This window comes from Simochromis diagramma, unplaced genomic scaffold (genome assembly GCF_900408965.1).
Source record: "Simochromis diagramma unplaced genomic scaffold, fSimDia1.1 OVJJ01000321.1, whole genome shotgun sequence".
Lineage (NCBI taxonomy): Eukaryota > Metazoa > Chordata > Actinopteri > Cichliformes > Cichlidae > Simochromis > Simochromis diagramma.
In genome coordinates this window covers 5071860-5084235 of record NW_024386772.1, presented here as the reverse complement: position 1 = coordinate 5084235, position 12376 = coordinate 5071860, and the positions used below count along the sequence as shown (strand labels likewise).

Here is a 12376-nt window from a genome sequence, read left to right as displayed (position 1 = left end):
TCTCGGTGTCGCTGTGGAGGAAGAAGGGGAGGGTTGAACGATAGCCAGCACTGCGCCGTCGGTCCTGGGCTCCAGTCCCCGCAGAGATGGTCCTTCCCCCCCGCCTCCATCTCACTCGCCGTCTCCCTCCACTCAGCGCGCAGCAGCTCTTTTCTCTCCATCCAACCATTTCGCTACGCCGAGACCTCCACATTTTTTCCGATCTCTCAGTTTGAATACAACCGAGGGCGATTATTTTTACTCCCGCAGGCCGACCCCGTCACATCTGCAGCGAAGTTTGAACCCACCGAATACTTTATCGGGTCACCGAGAGTGCAATGAAAGCCAACGTTTTACAGGTGATTGTAAAATTCATGCAACTCAATCAACTCACGTTTTTCCCTCAGATTTTTTTATATCAACTTAAAACCGAAACTTCACAAATTTTACTTAGAAACGCCAGATTTCCACTTAAAATATAAATATTAAAGTGGTCTATAAAGCAGAAACCGCGCTGTTTCTCGCTACACCTAACCTCTTTTTTGTATATTGTAAGCGGCTGTTTGACAGCTTCATTTTGGTACAGCATGTTTTGCTTTTCAACTCCACCTTGTGTGTTTGTGGGCGGAACCCCCGGCCATCCAATCCAGGCAGTCCGATTCAGGGAAAACAAATGACTTTCAGGCCCTCGGCCTTGTTAAACCGTGTTGCGTTCCCATGGTGTAGGAAAAATGGGTATCTTTGCATGTTCAGACAAATGAAGACATGCTTGAATGAATAAGTCACATAGAGCTGATCTTAACTTTACGAAATGTCACATTACCTATAGAAAACAAACAAAACTCATTGTAAAGAGGCAGGGGACTTAGCAGTGTGTAATGAAAGTTTTTAAAAATGTAAGACTCAGAACCAAGGGCGTAGATTTGGTTTTGGCATTGGTGGGGACGGATGATTCAACCACTGAACCCTGCCCTGTTTCTTTTTTTCCTTTTTGTCTTTGCTTCTTGATTTAAAAAAGGAGAAATATACTTGCCTACATATGCTATTCTGCATGCTTTTAAACCATTTAAAATTACAGTTCATAGTTTTATATGTGAATTATATAATGTTAAATTACTATTAAACAAATGACTAAGTATTTTAGGCTTTAGTTTACTTCAGCCATATTCCATATAAATCAGGTATCATACAAACATAAAAATAGCTTCAAATACAGTCATGACAATAAAAGAATATGACTTTAAGGACTTAACAACATTAGTTCAGTTGTAGTACACCAACATCTCTAACACATTAGCACTAAGGGAACACTGAATGACCTGGTGGTTTTTGTCCATAAAACTACTTCATCTAAGATTACCACAAAAGATCCCTCAGCAAAATTATGCAACAATTTAGGCACAATATTGCCCCTATCAAATCAGTGAGCTGGGATTTTTTTTATTCTAAACATGAACTACTGTTACAGCAACAGACATGGGCTACTGGTGCCCCACACAACAACTCAATGTGGACTACGTGAAGGAGCCAAACACATGCCTTCTCCTCTCGTTAACTGAGATAAACTGCTGGCATATTTTTTTTACATCTATACTGTCCAGTCTCTCCTGGTGGACCTTAGCCATCTTTTTAGTCTTCTGAGAGCACTGAAGCTTCTTTCAGCCTCAGTACATGTGTTTTATCCTCAGATTAAAATTATTATTGTGTGCTTGATGTGCCTCACCTTTGGCCCTGGCTCTTCCCCTCTGACTGCACTAGGACATATTGCTACCTGATAAAATAACACATGGATTCGTGCCATATAAAAAGTGAGACATGTCAATTCAGATTCTTTGTCAAATATACACTAATTAATCAATTTACATCAGCAGCCTAATTGTCATGATAATAAATACTAGTTAATCTATAGCACCAAATCATCAGTCAGTCACCTGTGACCTCGCCTCTTCACCTCTGTCCGAGCTACAACATGGCAGAGCTGCCTCTGTCACCTGATGAATAACAGTGAGACGTTCCAAATACATGCAGTCATACATGTGCTTCAAATACAGTAATGAACCACCAAGTCATCATCCAATTTCACCTGTGATTCTTGTATCACCATTACTCTATCACCTGACAAATAGGACATACATGACAATAAGAATAAAATGTGTAGCTGCTTCAGTGTTTCTGTCAATTTGTGCAGATCTTGACTCATCAGTAATTTTTGTAGGATGAGTGCATTTTTAAAACACTTTGTGCAAACTGCACTCCAAGGTGGAATATTTGCAAAATCACGACTACCTCATGATATTTTGTCTCAAAAATTAACCCTATGAATATGTCAGTGCCATTAGGAAGAAATTATTGTGTCACCAACATTTTAATGTTAGACATAAAATGTTTACAGCCTCTGTAAACTAGTATCCTGGCTTGCTCGAGGCTGCCGTTTTCTCTGACAGTTTCAATCAAAATTAGAAATGCTACTCTGGGAGACTGAGATAACTAATAGTGCTGCCTGTTGTGCAGTTAGTTTCCGAAATACTTTTTTATATCCACGTTCTTCCTTTTTGCTGCCATCCTCCTCTCCTCCTTGCAGGTCCTCGCAGCGCAGGCTTGCAGCTGCTAAAACTAAACAGAGCTCCCTGAAAGGCACAGCCAATCACATTGGCCATATTTGTCACATGAGGCAGGACTCCAGTAGAGAACGTAATTTAACTCTTTCTGCACCGCTGGCTGAATGAGACGTTGACGGATCGTTTTTTTCTTTTTATCGGGTTTGTTTTTCTTTACTCGAAGAGATTAAATTATTGGTGGGGACAATTGAATAATTGCTGGATATTGGTGGGGACATGTCCCTTCCGTCCATGCCAAATCTACGCCCTTGCTCAGAACAAGCAATTTACCCCTTTCCTGCCGTGATCATTTTCCCCAAAGGATTTTAACTATTTGTGTCGCAGTTCAGTTTGCCTCAAAGCAGTTGCACTATTTAAGGAATAGGAAAATCCAACTATGTTTGTCTTGACTGAATATTAGAAACATTATTAAAAAGTGACATCATGAAATAAAAAATACATAACAAAGGGCATATTTTACAACTTCACGGTTTTGTATGTTGTGTATCTATATATTATGTGACATGTCATTCAGCTAAACATGTTTTACTAGTCTGAGAAAGAAAACAGTATTCCGTTTAATGATCCCCTCTGTGTTATTATCATAGTTCAGGCTAATAATAAGTAAGAATAGGCCCCCCTTGTCTTCCAGAGCAGCAGGACTTTGAAGTTTCCTGATATCATTGAAGGCAGCATGAAGCTGAGTGGCAGACATGCTCCTCACGCCCTCTCCTCTTTCTTGCAGGGTAAAAATAATGACAAACTGTTGACATGTGATGTGACATATTGTGTTACTTAATGCGTTAATGAAAACATGCGTTTTAAGGTTGTCTTTATTTTTTAATAAAATTAAATCCAAAGCATGTACAGTGTTTTGCACACAAATGTGATGGGCAACATAAAATGCACGACAAGGAAAATGTATACAGAGTTTTACCTGATTATGTCATCAGTATAACAATCAATACAAACAATAAGATCTCAGCTTCAACTATCTACCTGCACTGCACATCTCATTTAAAATCACAAAGCATTTAAACACTTACACACAAGCAGTGCATTTATATTCTATATAGGCCAACTGAACAAAAAAAGTCTAAACTGTTGCATAAAGAATACACAAAGTAAATGGGAAAACTTCAGAAACAACTTCACACTTTTCTGAATAATCTGATACACTATGGACAAAAGGCACATTATAGTCTCACAAAATTAATTATTTTGTGCGCATCTGAAGAGCTGACATCAGCTTTCCTTAGCTTAAAGTAAGGTGAAATTACATTATTATAACATAGGCAGAACTACAATTTAACTGCATTGTTGTAATATTAAAGCCATGCTGTAATTGAGCACTAAAAGAAAATAACACTGTTATATATAAATGGATCTATCTAACATCTCAGGGGAAAATATCTCTTATTTTCAAAATTCATTCATTCATTTTTCCCTGAGAGAAAATGCCACTCTGTATCTAAGTACATAAACAGCCACTTATACCTTAAAAAACATTTTTGAAATCCTAAAACCTCAAAATATTAATTAGTAATACCTGATAGGTCTCGATGATGAAATTGAATACATTTTGGTTGTCTGTTATGGTTGCAAACACAAATTTAGATGCAGAAGTCATATATTAATAAATGTCAGGTAATGCCCTTTAAAGACAAACAATAATGGAACAGTTTGAATCTGCAAAGAAGTGGCATCACTAAATAAAATGTGACTATGAACGGTATGGTGATGTTTGTGGCAGTATGGATCCATCCTACTCATCCTCCTCAAATGTCACTTTGGCGTCATCAGCGTCCAGCTGCAACACATGCAGATCAGGTTACAACAAGGAAATGTACATATGAAATGACACGAAGAGCTACATCTGAAAAATATAGATAAGCACTTACACATTTCATTTCCATGGCAGAGAAGAGCCTGCCAGTCATGAACATGCGCAGAGGAACGGTAAGAATGAGAACAAAAGGCAGAGCCAGAGAGAAGCTGCTCATCTTCACCGCCCAAAGTACACCCAGGCACACGAGCTGGATCAGAGTGAACAGATGCATTCGCATGGTACTCACCTGTACAAATGACAAAAACAAGAGTGAGAAATGCACTAATTGACAAGCTATATGGTAATTATTACACCATTAGACTTGGATATATAAGAAAAAGCAGGATGGGATACATAATCTAATGCAAGGAGCTGTGAACCATTGGCTGTTTTTGAAAGTACCGTTAACAGGTCTGGGAAAGTGAGCAAAAATGAAAGCAAGGTAAAAAATGATCACAAAGATACAACAGAAGACACAAATGTGAGGCACAAAGCTACAAAGACATGCAAAAAATAGCAAATAGATTAAAAATTGTAAACGATACTAAATACTTTTTGTGCTCTGAGGGAAACTGTCTAACACAGTGAGTTAGCTTCAAAACATAAAGGTGTACTGCATGCAAATTATTTGTGATTAGCTGATTAGTGTAAAATAAACTGTATTGTCCTGAATAGATACCCTGGTGGCATAGGCATCAGGGGGATGGTATTTCTTGGGAGTAATGAGCAGAAGGATCCTGTCCCACATCTGGATTCCATTTAGAGAAGTGATACCCATATAGAGGAAGATGCCAAACAAGGCTGTCATTGGAATCATCTTCAGAATAGGCTCCATGTAAATAGAAACTCCTGAAAATTGGCATGAGAGGTAAAATGTTTATTTACTCTGACTCTGAAGTGCCTGCATCATTGCTGTAGATGGCAGCACCTACCAATCATGATGGCCACAATCATGCCGCTGACCCTCTGCTCAATCACTTTCTCTATCTCTGGTTTGGGGCCCTTAGACATGACAGTGAGAGCATTGGCGTGGGTGACAGATCGCACAGTGGCAGCACTCAGCCAAGGGACTCCAAAGATAGATGCGATTCCTCCCATGGTGACCAGGATGAGAAGGTCCCAGTGGAAACCTGACCCTTTTATCATTTTCCTTTCCGCTTTGCTCACAATCAGCCTGGGATTCACAGAGAACATTGAAAACAGAGATTTCTTAAATATTTTCTTTTTAAGTAGTTGAAATCACACAAACTAATATTGCATTCGTTTAAAGTGTCACTCACGTAGTAATTTGGGACTCAAGGAAGATGAGGATGAAGACAAGCACTGCAGGTATACAGCTGGCACCTATCATCCAGCCGGGGAAAGGCTTCTTTTCTCCCATGGGATTGATAAACCATCCCCTCACCGTGGGGTTAGTCACTTCAATACCTTTTGGCACAACCAGTTTCTATGAGAAGACAGAGTGATGATGCTAATTAGAAAGACAGTTAAAGGTAGATTCTTTGGACTTCCATCATACATTTTGAGAACTGGTTGGATTCAGAAAATTCATGCTAATGGGACAGACGTGGAGGGGGCAAGTTATCTTGCTTTCTCTCTAAGGGTTAGTTTAAAAAAGATAAGTTTAAGAATGCTAAACATGTGACATTAGAAAGGGTTTTGATTTGTCTTTGAATGTAGACACAGCTCTAACTGATCTCAAGAAAGGCACATTTCCATCTAATTTAGGGAATGTTTAAAAGCTCTGCACCTGATCACCATATAGGTGTAACTGGGTTAGAAACACTGAGCGTGTCAAATATGTATTTGGCTTGTGATTATTTGCACACAAAGACATGGATACTTTTTAAATAACTATTTTTATATGCTCATTTCCACAACACTCACCTGAGTGTAAGCATCTTCAATGCTGATATCTACTGCAATCATGAAGAAAATAGCAATGGGGACTCCGAAATCTCCAATCAAACGACGAAGCTAGTAAGAAAGAGAGCAAAGGACACAAAAAGGTCAGATTCTCAGCATCTAAATAAAGTGTTGAGTTGGAAAACTTCTCTGTTCAAGACTTGATCTTACCCAGCCAGGAAAGAAATGGCCATTCTTAAATTGACGGAAGAAGTATGCAATGAAGAAGCAGCCAAACATCAGGCACATAGAGAGCAGGGCAGTGTTGGGGTATGCCCTTTCAATTTCAACCTTCTTAACTGTTACATTTCCATCTGGATGAACCTCAACATGCTCCGTCATGACTGGGTGGAAAGGATTGTCCAGTGTATCATTCAGATGGTCATAGTTCAGGATCAAAGGATGGGTTTTGAAGATCTGAAAAAGAGAAGGAATAGAATAGAATAGACCTTTATAGTCATTGTACATGTACAACGAAATTATGAGAAAGTACAAGAAGATAAAGCAAATAAGACAGTTAGAGAAATCAAATTAAACCTTAAAGAGCTTATTGAAGGTCTCGTAGATGAAGATGAGAGAGATGAGGATGGAGAAGATTTCTTGGGTGAAGCGGGAAATGTATCGGACCAGGAAACTGCCCTCCATTGCCACGATGAGAACCACGATCACTATCAGCCACATACCCACCCATATGCGGCCTACGATGTACTCAATACCCTGCATCTTGCAGAACTGTTAAAAAAGGAAAAAAGGAAAGGAAGTTTTAAAAGTAGCCTTTAAGAAACTTGAGTTTTTGAGTTCTAACATGCAACAACTTTTACATACAACGAAAAAAGCTTCCTCAAACACCAGCAATGGTCCGGAAAAGCCGATGACAAGCACTGGCTGGGCGGCAATTAAACAGAAGAAGACACCCTGGACGGCAGTGGAGATCATAAGCTCTGACACGCCCATCATTTTTTCCGTTTTGTCAGCTGGGTGCACACAATAAGGATGAATGTTAATGAAACAAAGAAAATTTCTAAAACGAGTTAAGAATGCAAAATCACACATTTCTCTCTATGTCGCTCTCTTTTACCTAGAAGCCCTCCGAAGGTGATGGCTGGAGAAAGGGCAGCGAAGTAAATAAAGATGACGGCAGCAAGAACCTGAGGGTTCACAGCATCTGTGAAGTCGCTGATGTAGTGGCGGTAACGGCGCTTGATATCCTTCACCATGCCACCAAAAGGATAGCCCGTTCGGACTAGAGGATCCTCCTTCGGCCCCGGTGGAGGTTGCAGAGCTAGAGAAACAAACAAATCAAATACATTTTATTTACTGCCAAAATCCTTCAGTTCTTCCTTATGCACGAGATTCTTTTAGTTTTTTTGTGTCCATCTTTTCTTTTTCTGTTACTGTGTACAATAAATTAAATCTAAAGGAGTTTCATATTACTCCCCAAACCTCATTGGCTCATTTTGCTGTTGTAGGTGTTGTAGATATCTCTTTTTAAACGCCAAATAGGAGCTTCTTATTTTAGTTGTATGCTGACCTTTCACCCTTTCTCCAAAGGTAAGACGGGGGTCAGTGGAACGGAGTCTGTCACTCAAGAGTTTTTTCTGGAAGTCAATCACCGGCTCCAGCATTGCCTTATCTTGGATCTGAGTGGGTGGAATCACAATGCTGCAGTCCATGAAGTCAGCGATGGCATCTGTGATCTCTTTTGAAGTCTGAGCCAAGTGAGCTTCCAGGCAGAACACCTGACATAGAGACAGATATAAGTTTTTATTCACCTGAAACCAAACAAATGAGGTGTCCTTTATTTTGATTAAACTGCGCAATTTCTACAGAGGCATGTTTCCTCTTCTTGCTCACCCAGTCGGCCAGCAGAGCACCCATGGCACGACCGCTTTCGCTGTAGTTGACTCCACTGTGGCCGGGGCCCACCAACAGAAATATGAAGCGAACGGGGATAGAAGACTCCAGGACAGACTCCATCACTACAGAGTCACTCAGCCTGGCGAAGGCCACCGCTGGTTTCTGCAGGAAGTCCAGTTCACCTGTGAGAAACACGCACATTTTGATATATCTGTTCCAGAACTAGGTACAAAAACTGAAGATAAATGAATGGGAAATCAGAAAAAGTTAGGCATACCTGAGAGGACAATTGAAGCCTCTACATTGTCAGAGCTGTCTCTCTGCAGAGAGAACAAGTAAAGTAGTAAAACATGTAAACTCTGCTTCACTGACAATAAATAAATAAATACACATATAATAATCTGCATAACCTCCCCCCAAATTTGTACCTTTTTCGTGACAGAAAAGGTCTGCATCTGAATATCACCAAAGGGAGTGACCACAGGTCCCTCAGTTTGACTGGAAGGACAAATCAAATGAGCAGTCATGTTTAAGAATTTGGCATCTTGCAAAAGAAATATGTTGTATGGGTTACCTGCGTTTCATCAGGAGAACTCTCATCAGGTCACTGTGATCACTGGAACGGATCACATCCTTGTTCAGCATTTCATCAACCATTTTCTCAACCACAGCAGACAGATTGCTGGCATTCATGTCAAGGATAATAGCACCTGGGGAAATGTAACACAGGTTTTAAAGTTTGATTTTATTCAGATATAAACAGTGATTTGTGTACACGTTAAGCTCCATACTCACCTGTACTCATGGCCTTGCGGACGTGGAGCAGGCTGGTAAAAGTGAGATAGGAGACATGAGAAGGACCCCATTTTCCTGTGGCCTGGTTAAAGTTTTCCTCGTAGCCCACCCAGCGGCCAGTCTCCTGCCAGATGTTTCCCTCGAGCTCATTCAGCTCCACATAGGCCTATGATAATTCAGTGTGATTAGTTCATTTCATTGGTGAATTTTAATAATGGATTTGAAACACTAAAAACTGTAAACTAACTTGGGCATCCCCTCTTGTTGTGGCATTGGTATTCAGGTTCAGAAAAGCTGAAATAAAAAGACAGAGGTGTGATTTGTACGTAGGTATATAAAATGAAACCACAACACAGAGAAAACACAGACTTTAAGAAGATTTTACCCTCTGAATTGGTGGGAATGACGATGGGCTTCGGAGGTGGCTCATCCTCTTCCACCTCCTCCCTCCCCCTTTCAAGGTCAAAGTCATCACTCTGACCTGGTATGGTCCTAGTGATAGCACCAAAGGAAAACACTATTTAAGATCAGGGATCATCATGAATTCTGCTCAAAAACACCTTCTGACATCACATCAAGTCTTACAGGCAAGTCGTAAAGACAAGCAAGCAGTTGATCTGTGATTAGATATAAATAAAAAAAATTACATTGCCTTATCTGTGTTTTTAGAGAGATTAACTTTGAAGTCAGTGATTGCATTTAGCAAAGTAAATATCTTTCCTTGATTAAATCAGTCAAACCACTCACACAGTTAGTCTGTCATTAGTGTCATTCTGAAAATGGCCACAAGATGGCAGGCTTGCTCAACTAATTTGTTAGCTGCTTTGTAGCGTAACGATGATTGGCTGTGTATCTCATTGCTGACCTATAAACTTAAACTACCTCTGCTACCCGGAATTCATGATAATTAAACATTTGTCAGTGTGCGAGCTTTTGTAAGAGGCATCCAGACCTCTCTTTCCTACATGACTCAAATCAAACATAATTGTAAACTATGGCTATTGAGAGCAGCCCAACACGCTGTTAGGCAGGCACTATAATTGTAAGCAGCTGCCCATGTATTACACCCAGAAGGTATCTCGCAATATACAAATGTCTCTTTTTGATATTTTTCTGATCATCTGATAAGCATCATTAAGTTTATGTGCTATTCTGTTGCTAAACTGCGATCAAGTAAATGTGGGTGTTTTCACTTAATGCAGCTGACTACTGCTATTGCTATATCTGAAAACCTAAACAATTAGCCAAAAGAGCCTAAAAGCCTCATAGCCTAACTTTGTGATGGAAACTTAACAGACAAAATAGTTTGATTAGAACTTAACCTAAATACAGTCATGGAGGAAGTTGTTGGGGCAAGAGTATGCTCATTCTCATTTGAGGGCAGGGCAGGACCCACTTATCTTATCAGAGACACCACAATTTCAACATAAACATGGACTGCAGTTTTGCTTAACGACGCCAGGAGGAACTCACAGCATCACTGGAGAAGGGAAGGCTGAGCCATTGTCTTCATACGACATGTCACTGCCCTAGATATGAGCAAAGTTGTAAAAGAAGTCATTGAAACAGCTGGATGAAAATGGATTAAAAAAAAAGTGACATAGATTTTAGATGGATGAATGGATGGATGTAAAATCACAAAACAAACAACCTCCTCAAAAGTTAAGTTGTTTTCCATGGATGTTGGCTTATCTGTCCTCCCAGTTTTCAGATACTTTCATGCATTCCCTAAGGCAGAGGATGAATGAACATATAATTAAAAACACATGGGATAACTAATAAGAAATAACAACACCTCACTATGGACTAAGTGCAAGACAGGTGTTTTATCTGTTGGGATTTCTGGCATACTTTGATTCCCTAAATGATCACAGTAAAACCTGCTTTGATCTTTTTTAGGGAGTTTCAATGAGGAATCCATCATATATCATCCTCGTTCGTCAGCAGAGTTGCAGCTGAGGGCAGATAATCAATCAGCCGTTAAGAATATGAACAACGTTACAGCTGAAAAAAAAGGCCCTACAGAGTCTTATCTCTGGGTTACACCCTTCAACAAGACACATCTCTTATCCTCAACAGCACTACAGTAATAATTTTCAAATTTTGGACTATTTGGTATTGAACCATAAATTATAGAAAAATATTATAAATCTAACTGTAAATTATTTGAGTGTAGTGTATGTCAAGTTTTCAAACAAACGTACAAGTCTTGCACTTTTGGTATAAATGGCAACTGAAAATATTTGTTGTTGGACACCTAAAAAAGTAGAAAAATAAAGCCTTCATATTACACATCTACTCTATATCTGATCAGAATAATAACTTTGCAATTCTTGGAACAAATGACATTAGTTAGTTTAAGTCTTAAGAAGGCGTTGTCATTTGCTGATAAAGATATTTTTCCCGGCACTGAAAATATGCAGATTATTAAACATATAGTCAGAATAAGCAAGTAATATATATTTTAAACAATAATAAAAATCTAAACATTTCATGCATGTTCTATCATGCATTCAAATTAACAACAAAAAGCTGAAAAATAAAGCAACAAATATAAACAACAATTTTTTTCTTTAACAAGATTACCAGAAAATTACTCAAGCAAATGAATTAATTTCACTCTAAACTTCTTACAAACATGTCAGAAACATAAAAAGCTTGACTCTATGTTCCTACTGGAGTACATTCCGATATCCATCCTGTTTGACCCCTTCCCTGTGGATCATTAATGCTAAAAAGTGTGTCTGAACCCTACAACAGGAGGTAACACCCCTACCTGTACACAGGTACTCCTACCTGGTTTCCAGCAGAGGAAATAGGCCGATCACAGGCCGAGCCGTTCTGTCAGCTTCGACAAGCCCGGCGACAAAATGAGCCAGAACAAGCGAAAAGACAAATACAGCAAGAAAACTAGAGTAGCGGGAACACCCATATGAAACTACGTCGACCGTAAGAGGTGCAGTACCCTCCTGGTCCTCTGGTTGGCTGTTGGGGCAACCTGGCAAGGAATGGGTGGGGGGTGATAGAGACAAACATGGCTATCAGCCTTAGACACCTTGACATAGGGATATCCCAACCCTAATTTGGACGATCCGCCCTCTCAGCATGAACCAAGTCTGGACAGGGACAGCATGAAACAGCAAGCTGCACTTCAGCTTGTCGAAGGAGCACACATGGGCCAAAGAGGGTAAAGAAGGGGGCAATGTACAGTATCAAGAGCAGAGCATCCTACTACGTCAGTTTGTTTACGTACTGGGGATTCCCTCAAATTAGGGGTTGGGTGAGTGATGTGATGGGAACACATTAAACTCAACTTTTTTTTTCGGTTACAGCCTTCAAGCTCACCTGGTTTGTCCCTCGAACATGTCATGTGGTATCAACAGGGTGAGACATCCTCAGCAGTTGCCTGGCGGTG

At 39.8% G+C, this 12376-nt stretch overlaps 1 protein-coding gene across 2 annotated transcripts; it reads right to left on the bottom strand.

The window, feature by feature from the left end:
* Window positions 1–3395: 3395 nt before the first annotated feature.
* slc4a1a (solute carrier family 4 member 1a (Diego blood group)) lies at window positions 3396–11900 on the bottom strand. Of its 2 annotated transcripts, none has more exons than XM_040044448.1 (21): window positions 11738–11900; window positions 10613–10689; window positions 10435–10490; window positions 9347–9453; window positions 9209–9255; window positions 8962–9127; window positions 8741–8876; window positions 8595–8664; window positions 8444–8486; window positions 8164–8348; window positions 7841–8048; window positions 7388–7591; window positions 7135–7283; window positions 6847–7041; window positions 6481–6726; window positions 6292–6381; window positions 5685–5851; window positions 5337–5578; window positions 5084–5253; window positions 4478–4651; window positions 3396–4386 (listed from the first exon to the last, which is right to left on the bottom strand). In XM_040044448.1, exons 2-21 carry the CDS (start codon window positions 10637–10639, stop codon window positions 4342–4344), a joined length of 2727 nt encoding a protein of 908 aa, XP_039900382.1. In that variant the 5' UTR covers window positions 10640–10689; window positions 11738–11900; the 3' UTR covers window positions 3396–4341. The 2 variants fall into 2 exon arrangements, with proteins under 2 accessions (XP_039900382.1, XP_039900371.1); XM_040044437.1 differs by having other exon boundaries at window positions 11758–11899.
* Window positions 11901–12376: the final 476 nt, after the last annotated feature.

What these genes read in the sequence shown, in the direction of transcription:
- slc4a1a (XM_040044448.1), bottom strand. Translation starts at nt 10,639, where the DNA reads ATGGAAAACAACTTAACTTTTGAGGAG. An exon ending in GTGCTCTGCTGGCCGACTGG is followed by an intron (nt 8,049 to 8,163) that starts GTGAGCAAGAAG and finishes TCTCTATGTCAG; the next exon opens with GTGTTCTGCCTGGAAGCTCA. An exon ending in CCTTCAATAAGCTCTTTAAG is followed by an intron (nt 6,727 to 6,846) that starts GTTTAATTTGAT and finishes TCTCTTTTTCAG; the next exon opens with ATCTTCAAAACCCATCCTTT.